We start from the raw sequence: 26,557 nt of genomic DNA on the forward strand, positions 1-26,557 counted from the left end.
CGTTTTCGACCGGTTTGGACCGGTTTGGACAGGTTTGGACAGGTTTGGACAAGTTTTGACTGGTTTTGACGGGTTTTGAGTTGTTTGCACCTATTTTTGACCGGTTTGGACTGGTTTGACAGGTTTGCACAGGTTTTGACCAGTTTTGATCAGTTTTGATCGGTTTTAAACCTGTGTTGACTGGTTTTGAACCGGTTTTGACAGGTTTTGACCAGTTTTGATCAGTTTTGACCGGTTTTAAACCGGTGTTGACTGGTTTTGATCGGTTTTGACTTGTTTGCACTGGTTTTAGACCAGTTTCGATAGGTTTTCGACCGGTTTGGACCGGTTTTGACAGGTTTGGACAGGTTTTGACAAGTTTTGATCGGTTTTGACCGGTTTTGAGTTGTTTGCACCTATTTTTGACCGGTTTGGACCGGTTTGACAGGTTTGCACAGGTTTTGACCAGTTTTCACTGGTTTTAAACCGGTTTGCGACAGGTTTTGACCAGTTTTGATCGGTTTTAAACCGGTGTTGACTGGTTTTGATCGGTTTTGACTTGTTTTCACCAGTTTTGGACTGGTTTCGATAGATTTCGACAGGTTTGAACCAGTTTTGACAGGTTTTGACCAGTTTTGATCTGTTTTCACCTGATTATAACCAATTTGGAAGGTTTTGACCGGTATTGACTCATTTTCACCAGTTCTGGTCCGCCTTGGATAGGTTTTCGACCGGTTTGGACCGTTTAGACAGGTTTGCACAGGTTTTGACTCATCAGTTTAAACCTGTACAGAACAGGTTTGGACAGGTGTCGACCGGTTTGCGGTTTGGTCGGGTTTTGACAGTATTGTTTATGTTTTAACTAATTATGATCGGATTTGACTGGTTTAAAACCGGTATGGACAGGTTTTGACCTTTTTTGTCTTGTTTGCAATGGTTTTGGACCGGTTTGGACAGTTTGTGACCGGTTTGGAATGGTTTTGGACAGGTTTGGACCGGTTTTGGACCGGTTTAAAACCAGTGTTGACTGGTTTTTATCAGTTTTGACTTATTTGCACTGGTTTTCGACCGGTTTGGACTGGTTTTGAAAGGTTTTGACAAGTTTTGATCGGTTTTGACGGGTTTTGAGTTGTTTGCACCTATTTTTGACCGGTTTTGACCGGTTTGACCGGTTTGCGACAGGTTTTGACCAGTTTTGATCAGTTTGATCGGTTTTAAACCTGTGTTGACTGGTTTTGATCGGTTTTGACTTGTTTGCATCAGTTTTGGACTGGTTTTGATAGGTTTCGACAGGTTTGAACCGGTTTTGACAGGTTTTGACCAGTTTTGATCAGTTTTGACCGGTTTTAAACCGGTGTTGACTGGTTTTGATCAGTTTTGACTTGTTTGCACTGGTTTTGGACCAGTTTCGATACGTTTTCGACCGGTTTGGACCGGTTTGGACAGGTTTGGACAGGTTTGGACAAGTTTTGACTGGTTTTGACGGGTTTTGAGTTGTTTGCACCTATTTTTGACCGGTTTGGACTGGTTTGACAGGTTTGCACAGGTTTTGACCAGTTTTGATCAGTTTTGATCGGTTTTAAACCTGTGTTGACTGGTTTTGAACCGGTTTTGACAGGTTTTGACCAGTTTTGATCAGTTTTGACCGGTTTTAAACCGGTGTTGACTGGTTTTGATCGGTTTTGACTTGTTTGCACTGGTTTTAGACCAGTTTCGATAGGTTTTCGACCGGTTTGGACCGGTTTTGACAGGTTTGGACAGGTTTTGACAAGTTTTGATCGGTTTTGACCGGTTTTGAGTTGTTTGCACCTATTTTTGACCGGTTTGGACCGGTTTGACAGGTTTGCACAGGTTTTGACCAGTTTTCACTGGTTTTAAACCGGTTTGCGACAGGTTTTGACCAGTTTTGATCGGTTTTAAACCGGTGTTGACTGGTTTTGATCGGTTTTGACTTGTTTTCACCAGTTTTGGACTGGTTTCGATAGATTTCGACAGGTTTGAACCAGTTTTGACAGGTTTTGACCAGTTTTGATCTGTTTTCACCTGATTATAACCAATTTGGAAGGTTTTGACCGGTATTGACTCATTTTCACCAGTTCTGGTCCGCCTTGGATAGGTTTTCGACCGGTTTGGACCGTTTAGACAGGTTTGCACAGGTTTTGACTCATCAGTTTAAACCTGTACAGAACAGGTTTGGACAGGTGTCGACCGGTTTGCGGTTTGGTCGGGTTTTGACAGTATTGTTTATGTTTTAACTAATTATGATCGGATTTGACTGGTTTAAAACCGGTATGGACAGGTTTTGACCTTTTTTGTCTTGTTTGCAATGGTTTTGGACCGGTTTGGACAGTTTGTGACCGGTTTGGAATGGTTTTGGACAGGTTTGGACCGGTTTTGGACCGGTTTAAAACCAGTGTTGACTGGTTTTTATCAGTTTTGACTTATTTGCACTGGTTTTCGACCGGTTTGGACTGGTTTTGAAAGGTTTTGACAAGTTTTGATCGGTTTTGACGGGTTTTGAGTTGTTTGCACCTATTTTTGACCGGTTTTGACCGGTTTGACCGGTTTGCGACAGGTTTTGACCAGTTTTGATCAGTTTGATCGGTTTTAAACCTGTGTTGACTGGTTTTGATCGGTTTTGACTTGTTTGCATCAGTTTTGGACTGGTTTTGATAGGTTTCGACAGGTTTGAACCGGTTTTGACAGGTTTTGACCAGTTTTGATCAGTTTTGACCGGTTTTAAACCTGTGTTGACTGGTTTTGATCAGTTTTGACTTGTTTGCACTGGTTTTGGACCAGTTTCGATAGGTTTTCGACCGGTTTTGACCGGTTTTGACAGGTTTGGACAGGTTTGGACAAGTTTTGACTGGTTTTGACGGGTTTTGAGTTGTTTGCACCTATTTTGGACAGGTTTGGATAAGTTTTTGACCGGTTTGGAGAGGTTTGACCTGTTTGCACAGGTTTTGAACAGTTTTCACTGGTTTTAAACCGGTTTGCGACAGGTTTTGACCAGTTTTGATTAGTTTTGATCGGTTTTAAACCGGTGTTGACTAGTTTTGATCAGTTTTGACTTTTTTGCACTGGTTTCAGACCAGTTTGGATGGGTTTTCGACTGGTTTGGACCGGTTTGGAAAGGTTTGGACTTGTTTTGACAAGTATTGATCGGTTTTGACGGGTTTTGAGTTGTTTGCACCTATTTTTGACCGGTTTGGACCGGTTTGACAGGTTTGCACAGGTTTTGACCAGTTTTGATCAGTTTTGATCGGTTTTAAACCTGTGTTGACTGGTTTTGAACCGGTTTTGACAGGTTTTGACCAGTTTTGATCAGTTTTGACCGGTTTTAAACCGGTGTTGACTGGTTTTGATAAGTTTTGACTTGTTTGCACTGGTTTTAGACCAGTTTCGATAGGTTTTCGACCGGTTTGGACCGGTTTTGACAGGTTTGGACAGGTTTTGATCGGTTTTGACGGGTTTTGAGTTGTTTGCACCTATTTTTGACCGGTTTGGACCGGTTTTGACAGGTTTGGACAGGTTTTGACAAGTTTTGATCGGTTTTGACGGGTTTTGAGTTGTTTGCACCTATTTTTGACCGGTTTGGACCGGTTTGACAGGTTTGCACAGGTTTTGACCAGTTTTCACTGGTTTTAAACCGGTTTGCGACAGGTTTTGACCAGTTTTGATCGGTTTTAAACCGGTGTTGACTGGTTTTGATCGGTTTTGACTTGTTTTCACCAGTTTTGGACTGGTTTCGATAGATTTCGACAGGTTTGAACCAGTTTTGACAGGTTTTGACCAGTTTTGATCTGTTTTCACCTGATTATAACCAATTTGGAAGGTTTTGACCGGTATTGACTCATTTTCACCAGTTCTGGTCCGCTTTGGATAGGTTTTCGACCGGTTTGGACCGTTTAGACAGGTTTGCACAGGTTTTGACTCATTTAAACCTGTACAGAACAGGTTTGGACAGGTGTCGACCGGTTTGCGGTTTGGTCGGGTTTTGACAGTATTGTTTATGTTTTAACTAATTATGATCGGATTTGACTGGTTTAAAACCGGTATGGACAGGTTTTGACCTTTTTTGTCTTGTTTGCAATGGTTTTGGACCGGTTTGGACAGTTTGTGACCGGTTTGGAATGGTTTTGGACAGGTTTGGACCGGTTTTGGACCGGTTTTGATATGTTTGCACAGGTTTTGACCAGTTTTGATCAGTTTTGACCGGTTTAAAACCAGTGTTGACTGGTTTTGATCAGTTTTGACTTGTTTGCACTGGTTTTCGACCGGTTTGGACCGATTTTGAAAGGTTTGGACAGGTTTGGACAAGTTTTGATCGGTTTTGACGGGTTTTGAGTTGTTTGCACATATTTTTGACCGGTTTTGACCGGTTTGACCGGTTTGCGACAGGTTTTGACCAGTTTTGATCAGTTTTGATCGGTTTTAAACCTGTGTTGACTTGTTTTGAACCGGTTTTGACAGGTTTTGACCAGTTTTGATCAGTTTTGATCGGTTTTAAACCGGTGTTGACTGGTTTTGATCAGTTTTGACTTGTTTGCACTGGTTTTGGACCAGTTTCGATAGGTTTTCGACCGGTTTGGACCAGTTTTGAAAGGTTTGGACAGGTTTGGACAAGTTTTGATCGGTTTTGACGGGTTTTCACCAGTTTTGGACTGGTTTCGATAGATTTCGACAGGTTTGAACCAGTTTTGACAGGTTTTGACCAGTTTTGATCTGTTTTCACCTGATTATAACCAATTTGGAAGGTTGTGACCGGTATTGACTCATTTTCACCAGTTCTGGTCCGCCTTGGATAGGTTTTCGACCGGTTTGGACCGTTTAGACAGGTTTGCACAGGTTTTGACTCATTTAAACCTGTACAGAACAGGTTTGGACAGGTGTCGACCGGTTTGCGGTTTGGTCGGGTTTTGACAGTATTGTCTATGTTTTAACTAATTATGATCGGATTTGACTGGTTTAAAACCGGTATGGACAGGTTTTGACCTTTTTTGTCTTGTTTGCAATGGTTTTGGACCGGTTTGGACAGTTTGTGACCGGTTTGGAATGGTTTTGGACGGGTTTGGACCGGTTTTGGACCGGTTTTGATATGTTTGCACAGGTTTTGACCAGTTTTGATCAGTTTTGACCGGTTTAAAACCAGTGTTGACTGGTTTTTATCAGTTTTGACTTGTTTGCACTGGTTTTCGACCGGTTTGGACCGATTTTGAAAGGTTTGGACAGGTTTTGACAAGTTTTGATCGGTTTTGACGGGTTTTGAGTTGTTTGCACATATTTTTGACCGGTTTTGACCGGTTTGACCGGTTTGCGACAGGTTTTGACCAGTTTTGATCAGTTTTGATCGGTTTTAAACTTGTGTTGACTTGTTTTGAACCGGTTTTGACAGGTTTTGACCAGTTTTGATCAGTTTTGACCGGTTTTAAACCGGTGTTGACTGGTTTTGATCAGTTTTGACTTGTTTGCACTGGTTTTGGACCAGTTTCGATAGGTTTTCGACCGGTTTGGACCAGTTTTGAAAGGTTTGGACAGGTTTGGACAAGTTTTGATCGGTTTTGACGGGTTTTCACCAGTTTTGGACTGGTTTCGATAGATTTCGACAGGTTTGAACCAGTTTTGACAGGTTTTGACCAGTTTTGATCTGTTTTCACCTGATTATAACCAATTTGGAAGGTTTTGACCGGTATTGACTCATTTTCACCAGTTCTGGTCCGCCTTGGATAGGTTTTCGACCGGTTTGGACCGTTTAGACAGGTTTGCACAGGTTTTGACTCATTTAAACCTGTACAGAACAGGTTTGGACAGGTGTCGACCGGTTTGCGGTTTGGTCGGGTTTTGACAGTATTGTTTATGTTTTAACTAATTATGATCGGATTTGACTGGTTTAAAACCGGTATGGACAGGTTTTGACCTTTTTTGTCTTGTTTGCAATGGTTTTGGACCGGTTTGGACAGTTTGTGACCGGTTTGGAATGGTTTTGGACAGGTTTGGACCGGTTTTGGACCGGTTTTGATATGTTTGCACAGGTTTTGACCAGTTTTGATCAGTTTTGACCGGTTTAAAACCAGTGTTGACTGGTTTTTATCAGTTTTGACTTATTTGCACTGGTTTTCGACCGGTTTGGACTGGTTTTGAAAGGTTTTGACAAGTTTTGATCGGTTTTGACGGGTTTTGAGTTGTTTGCACCTATTTTTGACCGGTTTTGACCGGTTTGCGACAGGTTTTGACCAGTTTTGATCAGTTTGATCGGTTTTAAACCTGTGTTGACTGGTTTTGATCGGTTTTGACTTGTTTGCATCAGTTTTGGACTGGTTTTGATAGGTTTCGACAGGTTTGAACCGGTTTTGACAGGTTTTGACCAGTTTTGATCAGTTTTGACCGGTTTTAAACCTGTGTTGACTGGTTTTGATCAGTTTTGACTTGTTTGCACTGGTTTTGGACCAGTTTCGATAGGTTTTCGACCGGTTTGGACCGGTTTGGACAGGTTTGGACAAGTTTTGACTGGTTTTGACGGGTTTTGAGTTGTTTGCACCTATTTTGGACAGGTTTGGATAAGTTTTTGACCGGTTTGGAGAGGTTTGACCACGTGGCTAATGGCTATTTACCCAAATAGCTTGATTTCAGATAAATAGTGGCTATTGGATATTTACCCAAATAGTTTGATCTCAGATAAATAGCGGCTTTTGCCTATATACCCCAAATAGCTTGATCTTAGATAAATAGCGGCTATTGCCTATTTAACCAAATAGCTTGATCTCAGATAAATAGCTGCTATTGGCTATTTACCAAAATAGCTTGATCTCAGATAAATAGCGGCTATAGGCTTTTTACCCAAATAGCTTGATCTCAGATAAATAACGGCTGTTGAATATTTACCAAAATAGTTTGATCTCAGATAAATAGCAGCTACTGGCTATTTATACCTTGATCTCAGATAAATAGCGGATTTTGGTTATTTACCCAAATAGCTTGATCTCAGATAATTAGCGGCTTTTGGTTATTTACCCAAATTGCTTGATCTCAGATAAATAGTGGCTAATGGCTATTTACCCAAATAGCTTGATCTCAGATAAATAGTGGCTATTGGATATTTACCCAAATAGTTTGATCTCAGATAAATAGCGGCTTTTGCCTATATACCCCAAATAGCTTGATCTTAGATAAATAGCGGCTATTGCCTATTTAACCAAATAGCTTGATCTCAGATAAATAGCTGCTATTGGCTATTTACCAAAATAGCTTGATCTCAGATAAATAGCGGCTATAGGCTTTTTACCCAAATAGCGTGATCTCAGATAAATAGCGACTGTAGGCTATTTACCAAAATAGCTTGATCTCAGATAAATAGCAGCTATTGGCTATTTAACCAAATAGCTTGATCTCAGATAAATAGCGACTGTAGGCTATTTACCAAAATAGCTTGATCTCAGATAAATAGCAGCTATTGGCTATTTACCCAAATAGCTTGATCTTAGATAAATAGCGGCTATTGCCTATTTACCCAAATAGCTTGATCTCAGATAAATAACATTTATTAGCTATTTACCCAAATAGCTTGATCTCAGATAATTAGCGGCTTTTGGTTATTTACCCAAATTGCTTGATCTCAGATAAATAGCGGTTATTGGCTATTTACTAAAATAGCTTGATCTCAGGTAAATAGTGGCTATTGACTATTTACCCAAATAGCTTGATCTCAGATAAATAATGGCTACCGGGGTATTGGCTATTTACCAAAAAAGCTTGATCTCAGATAAATAGCGGCTATTGGCAATTTACCCAAATAGCTTGATCTGAGATAAATAGCGGCTTTTGGCTTTTTACCTAAATAGCTTGATATCAGATAATTAGCAGCTATTGGCTATTTACAAAAATAGCTTGATCTCAGATAATTAGCGGCTTTTGGCTATTTACCCAAATTGCTTGATCTCAGATAATTAGCGGCTTTTGGCTATTTACCCAAATTGATTGATCTAAGATAATTAGCAGCTATTGGCTATTTACCCGAATAGCTTGATCTCAGATAATTAGCGACTTTTGCCTATTTACCCCAAATAGCTTGATCTTAGATAAATAGCGGCTATTGCCTATTTACCCAAATAGCTTGATCTCAGATAAATAGCAGCTATTAGCTATTTACCCAAATAGCTTGATCTCACATAATTAGCGGCTTTTGGTTATTTACCCACATTGCTTGATCTAAGGTAAATAGCGGCTATTAGCTATTTACCAAAATAGCTTGATCTTAGATAAATAGCGGCTATTGCCTATTTACCCAAATAGCTTGATCTCAGATAAATAGCATTTATTGGCTATTTACCCAAATTGCTTGATCTCAGATAAATAGCGGTTATTGGCTATTTACTAAAATAGCTTGATCTCAAATAAATAGCGGCTATTGGCTATTTACCCAAATAGCTTGATCTGAGATAAATAGCGGCTATTGCCTATTTACCAACATAGCTTGATCTCAGATAAATATCGGCTATTGGCTATTCATCCAAATAGCTTGATTTCAGATAAATAACTGGTATTGGTTATTTACCAAAATAGTTTGATCTCAGATAAATAGCAGCTATTGGCTATTTACCAAAATAGTTTGATCTCAGATAATTAACAAAAATAGCTTGATCTTAGAGCTAAAAAAAACAGTGGCAATAGGCTATTTACCCAAATATCTTGATCTCAGATAAATAGCAGCTATTGGCTATTTACCCAAATAGCTTGATCTCCAAAAAAAAATTCCAGCTATTGGCTATTTACCAAAATAGCTTGATCTCAGATAAATAGCAGGTATTGGCTATTATCAAAATAGCTTGATCTCTGATAAATAGTATCTTTTGGCTATTTACTTAAATACCATGATAAATAACAGCTATTGGCTATTTACTCGAACAGCTTGATCTCAGATAAATAGCCGCTATTGGCTATTTACCCAAATAGGTAGATCTCAGATAAATAGCGGCTATTGGCTGTTTAACCAAATAACTTGATCTCAGATAAATAGTGGCTATTTGCTATTTACCAAATACTATGATCTCAGATAAATAGTGGCTATTGGCTATTTACAAAAATACCTTTATCTCAGAAAAATAGTGGCTATAGGCTATTTACCAAAATAGCTTGATCTCAGATAAATACCGACTATTGGCTAATTACCAATAAAGCTTCATCTCAGATGAATAGCGGCTATTGGCTATTTACCAAAATAGCTGGATCTCACAAAAATAACCAAAATGGCTTGATCTTAGAGCTAAGAAAAACAGTGGCAATTGGCTATTTACCCAAATAGCTTGATCTCAGATAAATAGCAGCTATTGGCTTTTTACCCAAATAGCTTGATCTCAAAAAAAAATAGCAGCTATTGGCTATTTACCAAAATAGCTTGATCTCAGATAAATAGCATCTATTGGCTATTTACTAAAATACCATGATCTCTGATAAATAACAGCTATTGGCTATTTACCCAAACAGCTTGATCTCAAATAAATAGCTACTAATGGCTATTTACCCAAATAGATTGATCTCAGCTAAATAGCGGCTATTGGCTATTTTACTAAATAGCTTGATCTCAGATAAATAGAGGCTATTGGCTATTTTACTAAATAGCTTGATCTCAGATAAATAGTGGCTATTGGCTATTTACCAAAATACCAAGATCTCAGATAAATAGCGACTATTGGCTATTTACCAAAATAGCTTGATCTCAGATAAATAGCATTTATTGGCTATTTACCCAAATAGCTTGATCTCAGATAACTAGCGGTTATTGGCTATTTACTAAAATAGCTTGATCTCAGATAACTAGCGGTTATTGGCTATTTACTAAAATAGCTTGATCTCAGGTAAATAGCGGCTATTGACTATTTACCCAAATAGCTTGATCTCAGATAAATTGCACTTTAGAATTTATTTTAAAGAATTTTAGTTTACTTATGGTGTGGCGCCCTCAACGCCGATCATTGTTTAACTGTTACTACTACTGCGCATGTACAACCTGCTTTCACGCTGTTCGATCGCATGCAGTGTGTTTCAAAAACTCGTCGTCGGTGATCGAAGTCAAAAATGTCATACAACCTTAGACCCAGGGATCAAATAGTGTCACATGCATGTGCTACATGCCCAGACGAGATGAAGGAGACTGAGGACTATGGATCGCCAGTGAAACTCTACTTGAAAAATGAAGATGTGGAACCACTATCTCCTGCATCAGTCATCGATAGCTATGCCGATTCTACTGATCGCCGCAACACACACATCAGCTTATTAAAAGGGGGTAACGTCGTTAAAAGACTCGACAAGTTAGAAAACAAAGTCGATAAATTTGCAGATCTCATCGAACAGTCTTTGAACTTGCGTGATTATGACGATGTCACTTCCCGTCACAAACTAGCCAACAACGACCATGTGTTGCGCCCTCACGGGCAGATTCCTCACGACTTTGAAAACATGTCAGCCCACCCAGTGCAGAAATCAGCTTTGCATGACGGAGTACCAGCTGGGACACAAAAGAAGGTGCTAGCGGGTGAGTACGTCGATTTAAGCGATCTACACCCCACAAACTCGTTCAATGCACCAAGCACTGAAAAAATGGAGGCTACTATTGATGGCAGTCAAATTGTTTTCAACCCAAAGAGGAAGAAAGCCCCCATATCGTCTTTTGGTGCCTGGCTCAGTGCGATGTCTGTGGTGGAGAGCATACTATTAGAGAAAAAACCCTATGTTGCAAAATCCCTGTTGTCCTACCGCCACCTAATACAGAACTGTGATGGAAAATTTGCATGGCCAGCAGTCTATGCATATGACGTTAAATTCCGCCATTACCTAGGGGACCGTCACTCCTTTGATTATCATATCATGAACCAAGACCTGTATATTACTACATTTATGGATCCTACTGCTATAAAGGGCACACGGAGGGAATGTTATCGTTGCAGAAGTACCGATCATTTAGCCATGGAGTGTCCATTTCAGGAGGAACTATCCACATCAAAGGAGAAAAAGACGACGTACACGAAGAAGAAAACTGAAATATGCCTCCTATACCAAACCGGAGAATGCAAGTTCCCAAGATGCAAACGACTTCACAAGTGCAAGAAATGTGGTGCAGACTCCCCTCTCATCACCTGTCAGAATTGCATGTCACTTCAACGCCAAGGCGTGGCAACAGGTCCTCAATAAACATCCAAACAAACAATATGCAAAGAAAATTTTGAATTGGATCCGACAAGGGGTGCCTATCGGATATAAAGGTCAAAGGCCGGAAACCCCCTTGGAAAAGTGCACTCATCATTCCTGAAACGGTGTCTAAAAAACTCTTAGAGGAAGTCAGGAAAGGATACAAATCAGGACCATACTTTGAACCACCTTACAAATCATTTATCAGTTCACCCCTAGGTGCTCGACCTAAGAAGAATACAAACAAATATCACCTAATTCATGATCTTTCCTGGCCTCCAAAAGACTCTGTTAATGATCATATATCGAAAGAAGACTTCAGTTGTACATACATATCGATTGGCACGGCTATCGAGCATATAAAACGATTAGGTAAGGGGTCCCTAATCGCAAAGGTTGACCTCGAAGACGCATTCTATCAAATTCCTGTCACACCGGATGACTGGGAGTTACTTGGCTGTTCATGGAATCTTAATATTGATGGTGAACAAAAGAAATGTTACTTCTATAGTAAAGTTCTGCCATTTGGATTAAGGAGCAGCCCAGCCATATTTACTGAGTTTGCAGACGGACTCCAGTTTGCCATGGAATCTAAGTATCATGTTAACCCTGTAGACCACTATCTTGATGATTATTTCACAGCAGGACACCCTAATACTGACCAATGCAATACAAACCTCCAAGGAATGCTACTTGCCTGTCATGAACTTGGATTTCCAGTCAATCCAAACAAAGTCACATCACCATCCACGACCATGGAATTTCTTGGTATTACACTAGATACTGAAAATATGGAAGCACGTGTATCACAGGACCGTATTAATGAGATTACTGAGGAATTGCACACTTGGACCCAAAATACAAAGGCATCAAAACGCGAAATTCTCTCTCTTATAGGAAAGTTATCATTCATTACACGTGTTTGCCGCCCAGGCAGGACTTTCTTAAGGAGACTGATAGACACTTCAAAGAAACTTAAACATCTGCATCACAAAATCAGACTGACGAAAGCCTTTAAGCTTGACTTGCAATGGTGGCTTGATTACCTTCCAACATGGAATGGAGTTAGTATGTTTTATGATAGTTACTGGACAAATAACGTAGACTTACACCTATATACAGACGCCTCAGACATTGGCTATGGCTGTGTATATGGAAAACAGACATTGAACGGAAAGTTCACTGATGAGATACCTGGTTATACACCAAAGACCCATTCAATTAATTGGAGGGAACTGTATGCTATTGTTCGTGCAGCAGACACCTGGGGTTCAAATTTCGCTGGATATAAAATTCTATTTCATTGTGATAATTCCTCAGTGGTTGCAATGATTCGCTCTGGCTCATCTCGCAATGAGAAGTGTGCTTCTCTACTCAGAAAGCTTTTCTACATTTGTGCCAGAGATAGTTTCCTGATGAATGCCGTTCACATTCCAGGATACAAAAACACTCAAGCTGATGCATTATCTAGATACATGTAAATAATAAACAATAATCTACTTTCTTCACAGGACATGGCACTTTGAATGATCACTGGTGGCTACGGGCTTGTAATCTAGTGGGTAGTGCATACTCGGCTAACACAGACCGTACCTATAACTCAGGACAAAAGTCATATTTGCAGTTCTGTGAAAACATACAAGCCATACCCATGCCTGCCACTGAGGATCTGTTACTTATGTTTATCGCGTATCTCAAGGAAGATAGGAACCTAAAGTACAATACCATTCTGACATACCTTTATTCGGTACGCTCATTGCATATCAAAAGTGGCCTTCCAGACCCCCTTAAGGGTCGTTTTCGTATTCCATTAGCTATGAGATCAGTAAAAAGATTTCAAGGACCAGACTCTAAACAAAAGTTGGCAATAACATTTGACATTCTTGTGAAACTGCAACCTTTATATGATGTTTCACGTCCAATAGACCTTATTTTGTGGACTGCAATGGTAACTGCTTTTTTTGGTCTGTTTAGATCTGGCGAACTTGTAGTTAAACAATTACCTTTTCAACCAACTGTTCATCTTACTGTTAATGATGTTAGTTTTACTGGTACTACTAAACCTATGCATTCTGTAGCCATTATTCACCTTAAACAGTCCAAATGTGACCCATTTCGTAAAGGTGTTGATGTTGTTGTAGGCTGCTCAGGCAGCTCAATTTGTGCAGTGGATTTGTTATCACGCTTATATTCCCAACGTATTAAGGCTGGTGCATCACCTAATGATGCTTTGTTTTTAATGCCAGGTAATAAGCCACTCACTAGATATATACTATTTAAAAGCCTCAAGACCTCACTTAGCCACATAGGACTAGACTCTAGTTTGTACAGTGGTCATAGTTTCCATAGTGGGGGTGCCACATCAGCAGCAGCAGCCGGAATTTCAGACTGGGAAATCAAAGTCATGGGTCGATGGTCTAGTGATTGTTACAGGAGATACATTCGTACTCCTAGACAAGTCTTATCAACCTTTGCTCAACGAATGATTGTTCAACCCAGGGCAATGCCTCACCGCATTCAGTCAGTTCAGTGTACCAGTTATTAACCATAAGAGATTGAGTTAAAAGTGTTTTAATGTTTAGAAATATTAAGACGAAAATTTATAACAGCTGTAATTTAGTTGTGTTATGAGTCACATGTTCCTCATGTTGGGAGTTTGGGCAGCTTTTGTTTGGTGATATGTGAATGATACTTTTAACTCATTAAACCAGTTGCCCATTGTGCCCACTCATTTGGTGTGTGTGTCTCTCGTTAATGTGTGGTTACTCACTAATTGCACTTTAGAATTTATTTTAAAGAATTTTAGTGTACTTATGGTGTGGCGCCCTCAACGCTGATCATTGTTTAACTGTTACTACTACTGCGCATGTACAACCTGCTTTCACGCTGTTCGATCGCATGCAGTGTGTTTCAAAACCCTCCCACCCAACCCTATTATGAAGATAAACCCACATGTCATGCTATTACATTACATCATTTCTATGTTGTTTCCAATGTTTTTTTGTTTTTTTTTAGACTTCTTACTTATAGGGCAGCTTTTGTTTGGTGATATGTGAATGATACTTTTAACTCATTAAACCAGTTGCCCATTGTGCCCACTCATTTGGTGTGTGTGTCTCTCGTTAATGTGTGGTTACTCACTAATAGTGGCTATTGGCAATTTACCAAAAAAGCTTGATCTCGGATAAATAGCAGCTTTTGGCTTTTTACCCAAACAGCTTGATCTCAGATAATTAGCGGCTTTTGGCTATTAAACCAAATTGCTTGATATCAGCTAATTAGCAGCTATTGGCTATTTACCCAAATAGCTTGATCTCAGATAATTAGTGGCTTTTGCCTATTTACCTCAAATAGCTTGATCTTAGATAAATAGCAGCTATTACCTATTTAACCAAATAGCTTGATCTCAGATAAATAGCAGCTATTGGCTATTTACCCAAATAGCTTGACCTCAGATAATTAGCGGCTTTTGGTTATTTACCCAAATTGCTTGATCTCAGATAAATAGTGGCTATTGGCTATTTACCCAAATAGCTTGATCTCAGATAAATAGTGGCTATTGGCTATTTACCAAAAAAGCTTGATCTCAGATAAATAGCGGCTATTGGCAATTTACCCAAATAGCTTGATCTCAAATAATTAGCGGCTTTTGGCTATTTACCCAAATTGCTTGATCTAAGATAATTAGCGGCTTTTGCCTATTTACCCCAAATAGCTTGATCTGAGATAAATAGCGGCTTTTGCCTATATACCCCAAATAGCTTGATCTTAGATAAATAGCGACTATTGCCTATTTAACCAAATAGCTTGATCTCAGATAAATAGCGACTGTAGGCTATTTACCAAAATAGCTTGATCTTAGATAAATAGTGGCTATTGCCTATTTAACCAAATAGCTTGATCTCAGATAAATAGCGACTGTAGGCTATTTACCAAAATAGCTTGATCTCAGATAAATAGCAGCTATTGGCTATTTAACCAAATAGCTTGATCTCAGATAAATAGCTACTGTAGGCTATTTACCAAAATAGCTTGATCTCAGATAAATAGCAGCTATTGGCTATTTACCCAAATAGCTTGATCTCAGATAATTAGCGGCTTTTGGTTATTTACCCAAATTGCTTGATCTCAGATAAATAGTGGCTATTGGCTATTTACCCAAAAATCTTGATCTCAGATAAATAGCGGCTATTGGCAATTTACCCAAATAGCTTGATCTGAGATAAATAGCAGCTATTGGCTTTTTACCCAAATAGCTTGATCTAAGATAAATAGCGGCTATTAGCTATTTACCAAAATAGCTTGATCTCAGATAAATAGCTGCTATTGGGTATTTACCCAAATAGCTTGATCTCAGGTAAACAGTGGCTATTGACTATTTACCCAAATAGCTTGATCTGAGATAAATAGCGGCTATTGGCTTTTTATAGCTTGATCTCAGATAATTAGCGGCTTTTGGTTATTTACCCAAATTGCTTGATCTCAGATAAATAGTGGCTATTGGCTATTTACCCAAAAAGCTTGATCTCAGATAAATAGCGGCTATTGCCTATTTACCCAAATAGCTTGATCTCAGATAAATAGCGGCTATTGGCTTTTTACCCAAATAGCTTGATCTAAGGTAAATAGCGGCTATTAGCTATTTACCAAAATAGCTTGATCTCAGATAAATAGCTGCTATTGGCTATTTACAAAAAAAAGATTGATCTCAGATAAATAACGGGTATTGGCTATTTACCAAAAAAGCTTGATCTCAGATAAATAGCGGCTATTGGTTATTTACCAAAATAGCTTGATCTCTGATAAATAGCAGCTATTGGCTATTTACCCAAATAGCTTGATCTCAGATAATCAGCGGCTTTTGGTTATTTACCCGAATTGCTTGATTTCAGATAAATAGCGGCTATTGGCTAATTACGGAAATACCTTGATCTCCGATAAATAGCAGCTATTGGCTATTTACCCAAAAAGCTTGATCTCAGATAAATAGCGGCTATTGGCTATTTACCCAAAGAGCTTGATCTCAGATAAATAGCGGCTATTGGCTATTTACTAAAATAGCTTGATCTCAGATAAATAGCGGCTATTGGCTTTTTACCCAAATAGCTTGATCTCAGATAAATAGCGGCTATTGGCTTTTCAACCAAATAGCTTGATCTCAGATAAATAGCGGCTTTTGGCTATTTACCAAAATATCTTGATCTCAGATAATTAGCGGCTTTTGGTTATTTACCCAAATTGCTTGATCTCAGATAAATAGTGGCTATTGGCTATTTACCCAAAAAGCTTGATCTCAGATAAATAGCGGCTATTGCCTATTTACCCAAATAGCTTGATCTCAGATAAATAGCGGCTATTGGCTTTTTACCCAAATAGCTTGATCTAAGGTAAATAGCGGCTATTAGCTATTTACCAAAATAGCTTGATCTCAGATAAATAGCTGCTATTGGCTATTTACAAAAAAAAGATTGATCTCAGATAAATAACGGGTATTGGCTATTTACCAAAAAAGCTTGATCTCAGATAAATAGCGGCTATTGGTTATTTACCAAAATAGCTTGATCTCTGATAAATAGCAGCTATTGGCTATTTACCCAAATAGCTTGATCTCAGATAATCAGCGGCTTTTGGTTATTTACCCGAATTGCTTGATTTCAGATAAATAGCGGCTATTGGCTAATTACGGAAATACCTTGATCTCCGATAAATAGCAGCTATTGGCTATTTACCCAAAAAGCTTGATCTCAGATAAATAGCGGCTATTGGCTATTTACCCAAAGAGCTTGATCTCAGATAAATAGCGGCTATTGGCTATTTACTAAAATAGCTTGATCTCAGATAAATAGCGGCTATTGGCTTTTTACCCAAATAGCTTGATCTCAGATAAATAGCGGCTATTGGCTTTTCAACCAAATAGCTTGATCTCAGATAAATAGCGGCTTTTGGCTATTTACCAAAATATCTTGATCTCAGATAAATAGCGACTATTGGCTATTTACAAAAATAGCTTGATCTCAGATAATTAGCGGCTTTTGGCTATTTACCCAAATTGCTTGATCTAAGATAATTAGCAGCTATTGGCTATTTACCAAAATAGCTTGATCGTAGATAAATAGCGGCTATTGCCTATTTACCCAAATAGCTTGATCTCAGATAAATAACATTTATTAGCTATTTACCCAAATAGCTTGATCTCAGATAATTAGCGGCTTTTGGTTATTTACCCAAATTGCTTGATCTCAGATAAATAGTGGCTATTGACTATTTACCCAAATAGCTTGATCTCAGGTAAATAATGGCTACCGGGGTATTGGCTATTTACCAAAAAAGCGTGATCTCAGATAAATAGCGGCTTTTGGCTATTTACCCAAATTGCTTGATCTCAGATAATAAGCGGCTTTTGGCTATTTACCCAAATTGATTGATCTAAGATAATTAGCAGCTATGGGCTATTTACCCGAATAGCTTGATCTCAGATAATTAGCGGCTTTTGCCTATTTACCCCAAATAGCTTGATCTTAGATAAATAGTGGCTATTGCCTATTTACCCAAATAGCTTGATCTAAGGTAAATAGCAGCTATTAGCTATTTACCAAAATGGCTTGATCTCAGATAAATAGCTGCTATTGGCTTTTTACAAAAATAGCTTGATCTCAGATAAATAACGGCTATTGGCTATTACCAAAAAAGCTTGATCTCAGATAAATAGCGGCTATTGGCTATTTACCAAAATAGCTTGATCTTAGATAAAAAGCGGCTATTGCCTATTTACCCAAATAGCTTGATCTCAGATAAATAGCATTTATTGGCTATTTACCCAAATAGCTTGATCTCAGATAATTAGCGGCTTTTGGTTATTTACCCAAATTGCTTGATCTCAGATAAATAGCGGTTATTGGCTATTTACTAAAATAGCTTGATCTCAAATAAATAGCGGCTATTGGCTATTTACCCAAATAGCTTGATCTTAGATAAATAGCGGCTATTGCCTATTTACCCACATAGCTTGATCTCAGATAGATATCGGCTATTGGCTATTTATCCAAATAGCTTGATTTCAGATAAATAACTGGTATTGGTTATTTACCGAAATAATTTGATCTCAGATAAATAGCAGCTATTGGCTATTTACCAAAATAGTTTGATCTCAGATAATTAACAAAAATAGCTTGATCTTAGAGCTAAAAAAACAGTGGCAATTGGCTATTTACCCAAATATCTTGATCTCAGATAAATAGCAGCTATTGGCTATTTACCCAAATAGCTTGATCTCCAAAAAAAAATTCCAGCTATTGGCTATTTACCAAAATAGCTTGATCTCAGATAAATAGCAGGTATTGGCTATTATCAAAATAGCTTGATCTCTGATAAATAGTATCTTTTGGCTATTTACTAAAATACCATGTTAAATAACAGCTATTGGCTATTTACTCGAACAGCTTGATCTCAGATAAATAGCCGCTATTGGCTATTTACCAAAATAGGTTGATCTCAGATAAATAGCGGCTATTGGCTGTTTAACCAAATAGCTTGATCTCAGATAAATAGTGGCTATTTGCTATTTACCAAAATACTATGATCTCAGATAAATAGTGGCTATTGGCTATTTACAAAAATACCTTTATCTCAGAAAAATAGTGGCTATAGGCTATTTACCAAAATAGCTTGATCTCAGATAAATACCGACTATTGGCTAATTACCAAAAAATCTTCATCTCAGATAAATAGCGGCAATTGGCTATTTACCCAAATAGCTTGATCTCAGATAAATAGCGGCTATTGGCTTTTTACCCAAATAGCTTGATCTCGTAAATAGCTTGATCTCAAAAAAAATAGCAGCTATTGGCTATTTACCAAAATAGCTTGATCTCAGATAAATAGCATCTATTGGCTCTTTACTAAAATACCATGATCTCTGATAAATAACAGCTATTGGCTATTTACCCAAACAGCTTGATCTCAAATAAATAGCTACTAATGGCTATTTACCCAAATAGATTGATCTCAGATAAATAGCGGCTATTGGCTATTTTACTAAATAGCTTGATCTCAGATAAATAGAGGCTATTGGCTACTTTACTAAATAGCTTGATCTCAGATAAATAGTGGCTATTGGCTGTTTACCAAAATCCCAAGATCTCAGATAAATAGCGGCTAATGGCTATTTACCGAAATAGATTGATCTCAGATAAATAGCGGCTATTGGCTATTTTACTAAATAACTTGATCTCAGATAAATAGAGGCTATTGGCTATTTTACTAAATAGCTTGATCTCAGATAAATAGTGGCTATTGGCTATTTACCAAAATACCTTTATCTCAGAAAAATAGTGGCTATAGGCTATTTACCAAAATAGCTTGATCTGAGATAAATATCGGCTATTGGCTAAATACCAAAAACGCTTGATCTCAGATAAATAGCGGCTATTGGCTATATACCAAAATAGCTTGATCTCAGATAAATAGCAGCTATTGCCTATTTACCAAAATACCTTGACCTCAGATAAATAGCAGCTATTAGCTATTATCAAAATAGCTTGATCTCTGATATATAGCGTCTATTGGCTATTTACCAAAATACCATGATCTCAGATAAATAACAGCTATTGGCTATTTACTCAAATAGCTTGATCTCAATTAAATAGTGGCTATTTATCCAAATAGCTTGATCTGAGATAAATATCGACTATTGGCTATTTACAAAAATAGCTTGATCTCAGATTATAAACGGCTATTGCCTACCAAATGGACTGAGATTAAATATGTCATAACTTTAGGAGTTTGTTTCTCCCAGCCCTACAAACAAGAAGTGCGAGATTAAATCGAGCACACACTCTGTGCCAATATGTTTCAGTTTTGTTTTTGTAAGAGTAATCCTACACACAATGATCTAAGATGGAATATCTCACACTCGTTAGGAAAATAATCTCACACACCAATGGTCTAAGATGGAGTATCTCACACTCGTTAGGAAAATAATCCCACACACCAATGGCCAAAAATGGAGTATCTCACACTCGTTAGGAAAATAATCCCACACACCAATGGTCTAAGATGGAGTATCTCACACTCGTTAGGAAAAAAATCCCATACACCAATGGTCTCAGATGAAGTATCTCACACTCGTTAGGAAAATAATCCCACACACCAATGGTCTAAGATGAAGTATCCCACACTCGTTAGGAAAATAATCCCATACACCAATGGTCTAAGATGAAGTATCTCACACTCGTTAGGAAAATAATCCCATACACCAATGGTCTAATATGGCGTATCTCACACTCGTTAGGAAAATAATTCCACACACCAATGGTCTAAGATGGAGTATCTCACACTCGTTAGGAAAATAATCCCATACACCAATGGTCTAAGATGAAGTATCTCACACTCGTTGACAAAATAATTCCACACACCAATGGTCTAAGATGAAGTATCTCACACTCGTTAGGAAAATAATCCCATACACCAATGGTCTAAGATGAAGTATCTCACACTCGTTAGGAAAATAATCCCATACACCAATGGTCTAATATGGCGTATCTCACACTCGTTAGGAAAATAATCCCATACACCAATGGTCTAAGATGGAGTATCTCACACTCGTTAGGAAAATAATCCCATACACCAATGGTCTAAGATGGAGTATCTCACACTCGTTAGGAAAATAATCCCATACACCAATGGTCTAAGATGGAGTATCTCACACTCGTTAGGAAAATAATCCCATACACCAATGGTCTAAGACGAAGTATCTCACACTCGTTAGGAAAATAATCCCATACACCAATGGTCTAAGATGAAGTATCTCACACTCGTTAGGAAAATAATCCTATACACCAATGGTCTCAGATGGAGTATCTCACACTCGTTAGGAAAATAATCCCATACACCAATGGTCTAAGATGGAGTATCTCACACTCGTTAGGAAAATAATCCCATACACCAATGGTCTAAGATGAAGTATCTCACACTCGTTAGGAAAATAATCCTATACACCAATGGTCTCAGATGGAGTATCTCACACTCGTTAGGAAAATAATCCCTTACACCAATGGTCTAATATGGCGTATCTCACACTCGTTAGGAAAATAATTCCACACACCAATGGTCTAAGATGGAGTATCTCACACTCGTTAGGAAAATAATCCCATACACCAATGGTCTAAGATGAAGTATCTCACACTCGTTAGGAAAATAATCCCACACAACAATGGTCTAAGATGGAGTATCTCACACTCGTTAGGAAAATAATCCCATACACCAATGGTCTAAGATGAAGTATCTCACACTCGTTAGGAAAATAATCCTATACACCAATGGTCTCAGATGGAGTATCTCACACTCGTTAGGAAAATAATCCCACACACCAATGGTCTAAGATGGAGTATCTCACACTCGTTAGGAAAATAATCCCACATACCAATGGTCTAAGATGGAGTATCTCACACTCGTTAGGAAAATAATCCCATACACCAATGGTCTAAGATGAAGTATCTCACACTCGTTAGGAAAATAATCCTATACACCAATGGTCTCAGATGGAGTATCTCACACTCGTTAGGAAAATAATCCCTTACACCAATGGTCTAATATGGCGTATCTCACACTCGTTAGGAAAATAATTCCACACACCAATGGTCTAAGATGGAGTATCTCACACTCGTTAGGAAAATAATCCCATACACCAATGGTCTAAGATGAAGTATCTCACACTCGTTAGGAAAATAATCCCACACACCAATGGTCTAAGATGGAGTATCTCACACTCGTTAGGAAAATAATCCCACACACCAATGGTCTAAGATGAAGTATCTCACACTCGTTAGGAAAATAATCCTATACACCAATGGTCTCAGATGGAGTATCTCACACTCGTTAGGAAAATAATCCCACACACCAATGGTCTAAGATGGAGTATCTCACACTCGTTAGGAAAATAATCCCACACACCAATGGCCAAAAATGGAGTATCTCACACTCGTTAGGAAAATAATCCCACATACCAATGGTCTAAGATGGAGTATCTCACACTCGTTAGGAAAATAATCCCATACACCAATGGTCTCAGATGAAGTATCTCACACTCGTTAGGAAAATAATCCCATACACCAATGGTCTAAGATGAAGTATCTCACACTCGTTAGGAAAATAATCCCATATACCAATGGTCTAATATGGCGTATCTCACACTCGTTAGGAAAATAATTCCACACACCAATGGTCTAAGATGGAGTATCTCACACTCGTTAGGAAAATAATCCCATACACCAATGGTCTAAGATGAAGTATCTCACACTCGTTGACAAAATAATCTCACACACCAATGGTCTAAGATGAAGTATCTCACACTCGTTAGGAAAATAATCCCATACACCAATGGTCTAATATGGCGTATCTCACACTCGTTAGGAAAATAATTCCACACACCAATGGTCTAAGATGGAGTATCTCACACTCGTTAGGAAAATAATCCCATACACCAATGGTCTAAGATGGAGTATCTCACACTCGTTAGGAAAATAATCCTATACACCAATGGTCTCAGATGGAGTATCTCACACTCGTTAGGAAAATAATCCCATACACCAATGGTCTAATATGGCGTATCTCACACTCGTTAGGAAAATAATTCCACACACCAATGGTCTAAGATGGAGTATCTCACACTCGTTAGGAAAATAATCCCACACACCAATGGTCTAAGATGAAGTATCTCACACTCGTTAGGAAAATAATCTCATACACCAATGGTCTAAGATGAAGTATCTCACACTCGTTAGGAAAATAATCCTATACACCAATGGTCTCAGATGGAGTATCTCACACTCGTTAGGAAAATAATCCCATACACCAATGGTCTAAGATGGAGTATCTCACACTCGTTAGGAAAATAATCCCACACACCAATGGTCTAAGATGGAGTATCTCACACTCGTTAGGAAAATAATCCCACACACCAATGGTCTAAGATGTATCTCACACTCGTTATCAAAATAATCCCACACACCAATGGTCTAATATGGAGTATCTCACACTCGTTAGGAAAATAATCCCATACACCAATGGTCTAAGATGAAGTATCTCACACTCGTTAGGAAAATAATCCTATACACCAATGGTCTCAGATGGAGTATCTCACACTCGTTAGGAAAATAATCCCACACACCAATGGTCTAAGATGGAGTATCTCACACTCGTTAGGAAAATAATCCCACACACCAATGGTCTAAGATGGAGTATCTCACACTCGTTAGGAAAATAATCCCACACACCAATGGCCAAAAATGGAGTATCTCACACTCGTTAGGAAAATAATCCCACATACCAATGGTCTAAGATGGAGTATCTCACACTCGTTAGGAAAATAATCCCATACACCAATGGTCTCAGATGAAGTATCTCACACTCGTTAGGAAAATAATCCCATACACCAATGGTCTAAGATGAAGTATCTCACACTCGTTAGGAAAATAATCCCATATACCAATGGTCTAATATGGCGTATCTCACACTCGTTAGGAAAATAATTCCACACACCAATGGTCTAAGATGGAGTATCTCACACTCGTTAGGAAAATAATCCCATACACCAATGGTCTAAGATGAAGTATCTCACACTCGTTGACAAAATAATCTCACACACCAATGGTCTAAGATGAAGTATCTCACACTCGTTAGGAAAATAATCCCATACACCAATGGTCTAATATGGCGTATCTCACACTCGTTAGGAAAATAATTCCACACACCAATGGTCTAAGATGGAGTATCTCACACTCGTTAGGAAAATAATCCCATACACCAATGGTCTAAGATGGAGTATCTCACACTCGTTAGGAAAATAATCCTATACACCAATGGTCTCAGATGGAGTATCTCACACTCGTTAGGAAAATAATCCCATACACCAATGGTCTAATATGGCGTATCTCACACTCGTTAGGAAAATAATTCCACACACCAATGGTCTAAGATGGAGTATCTCACACTCGTTAGGAAAATAATCCCACACACCAATGGTCTAAGATGAAGTATCTCACACTCGTTAGGAAAATAATCTCATACACCAATGGTCTAAGATGAAGTATCTCACACTCGTTAGGAAAATAATCCTATACACCAATGGTCTCAGATGGAGTATCTCACACTCGTTAGGAAAATAATCCCATACACCAATGGTCTAAGATGGAGTATCTCACACTCGTTAGGAAAATAATCCCACACACCAATGGTCTAAGATGGAGTATCTCACACTCGTTAGGAAAATAATCCCACACACCAATGGTCTAAGATGTATCTCACACTCGTTATCAAAATAATCCCACACACCAATGGTCTAATATGGAGTATCTCACACTCGTTAGGAAAATAATCCCATACACCAATGGTCTAAGATGGAGTATCTCACACTCGTTAGGAAAATAATCCCACACACCAATGGTCTAAGATGGAGTATCTCACACTCGTTAGGAAAATAATCCCACACACCAATGGTCTAAGATGGAGTATCTCACACTCGTTAGGAAAATAATCCCACACACCAATGGTCTAATATGGAGTATCTCACACTCGTTAGGAAAATAATCCCACACACCAATGGTCTAATATGGAGTATCTCACACTCGTTAGGAAAATAATCCCACACACCAATGGTCTAAGATGAAGTATCTCACACTCGTTAGGAAAATAATCCCATACACCAATGGTCTAAGATGGAGTATCTCACACTCGTTAGGAAAATAATCCCATACACCAATGGTCTAAGATGAAGTATCTCACACTCGTTAGGAAAATAATCCTATACACCAATGGTCTCAGATGGAGTATCTCACACTCGTTAGGAAAATAATCCCACACACCAATGGTCTAAGATGGAGTATCTCACACTCGTTAGGAAAATAATCCCATACACCAATGGTCTAAGATGAAGTATCTCACACTCGTTAGGAAAATAATCCCATACACCAATGGTCTAATATGGCGTATCTCACACTCGTTAGGAAAATAATTCCACACACCAATGGTCTAAGATGGAGTATCTCACACTCGTTAGGAAAATAATCCCATACACCAATGGTCTAAGATGGAGTATCTCACACTCGTTAGGAAAATAATCCTATACACCAATGGTCTCAGATGGAGTATCTCACACTCGTTAGGAAAATAATCCCATACACCAATGGTCTAATATGGCGTATCTCACACTCGTTAGGAAAATAATTCCACACACCAATGGTCTAAGATGGAGTATCTCACACTCGTTAGGAAAATAATCCCACACACCAATGGTCTAAGATGAAGTATCTCACACTCGTTAGGAAAATAATCTCATACACCAATGGTCTAAGATGAAGTATCTCACACTCGTTAGGAAAATAATCCTATACACCAATGGTCTCAGATGGAGTATCTCACACTCGTTAGGAAAATAATCCCATACACCAATGGTCTAAGATGGAGTATCTCACACTCGTTAGGAAAATAATCCCACACACCAATGGTCTAAGATGGAGTATCTCACACTCGTTAGGAAAATAATCCCACACACCAATGGTCTAAGATGTATCTCACACTCGTTATCAAAATAATCCCACACACCAATGGTCTAATATGGAGTATCTCACACTCGTTAGGAAAATAATCCCATACACCAATGGTCTAAGATGGAGTATCTCACACTCGTTAGGAAAATAATCCCACACACCAATGGTCTAAGATGGAGTATCTCACACTCGTTAGGAAAATAATCCCACACACCAATGGTCTAAGATGGAGTATCTCACACTCGTTAGGAAAATAATCCCACACACCAATGGTCTAATATGGAGTATCTCACACTCGTTAGGAAAATAATCCCACACACCAATGGTCTAATATGGAGTATCTCACACTCGTTAGGAAAATAATCCCACACACCAATGGTCTAAGATGAAGTATCTCACACTCGTTAGGAAAATAATCCCATACACCAATGGTCTAAGATGGAGTATCTCACACTCGTTAGGAAAATAATCCCATACACCAATGGTCTAAGATGAAGTATCTCACACTCGTTAGGAAAATAATCCTATACACCAATGGTCTCAGATGGAGTATCTCACACTCGTTAGGAAAATAATCCCACACACCAATGGTCTAAGATGGAGTATCTCACACTCGTTAGGAAAATAATCCCATACACCAATGGTCTAAGATGAAGTATCTCACACTCGTTAGGAAAATAATCCCATACACCAATGGTCTAATATGGCGTATCTCACACTCGTTAGGAAAATAATTCCACACACCAATGGTCTAAGATGGAGTATCTCACACTCGTTAGGAAAATAATCCCATACACCAATGGTCTAAGATGGAGTATCTCACACTCGTTAGGAAAATAATCCCATACACC

General features: G+C 38.5%; 1 protein-coding gene across 1 annotated transcript; it reads left to right on the top strand.

Annotated features, from left to right (window-relative positions):
- Positions 1-12,814: 12,814 nt before the first annotated feature.
- LOC144440778 (uncharacterized) lies at positions 12,815-13,708 on the top strand. Its single transcript, XM_078130156.1, has one exon. The coding sequence runs from the start codon at positions 12,815-12,817 to the stop codon at positions 13,706-13,708; it is 894 nt and encodes a 297-aa protein (XP_077986282.1).
- The last annotated feature ends 12,849 nt before the right edge of the window (positions 13,709-26,557 follow it).

The sequence above is a fragment of the Glandiceps talaboti genome, chromosome 10 (genome assembly GCF_964340395.1).
Source record: "Glandiceps talaboti chromosome 10, keGlaTala1.1, whole genome shotgun sequence".
In the NCBI taxonomy this organism is placed as follows: domain Eukaryota; kingdom Metazoa; phylum Hemichordata; class Enteropneusta; family Spengelidae; genus Glandiceps; species Glandiceps talaboti.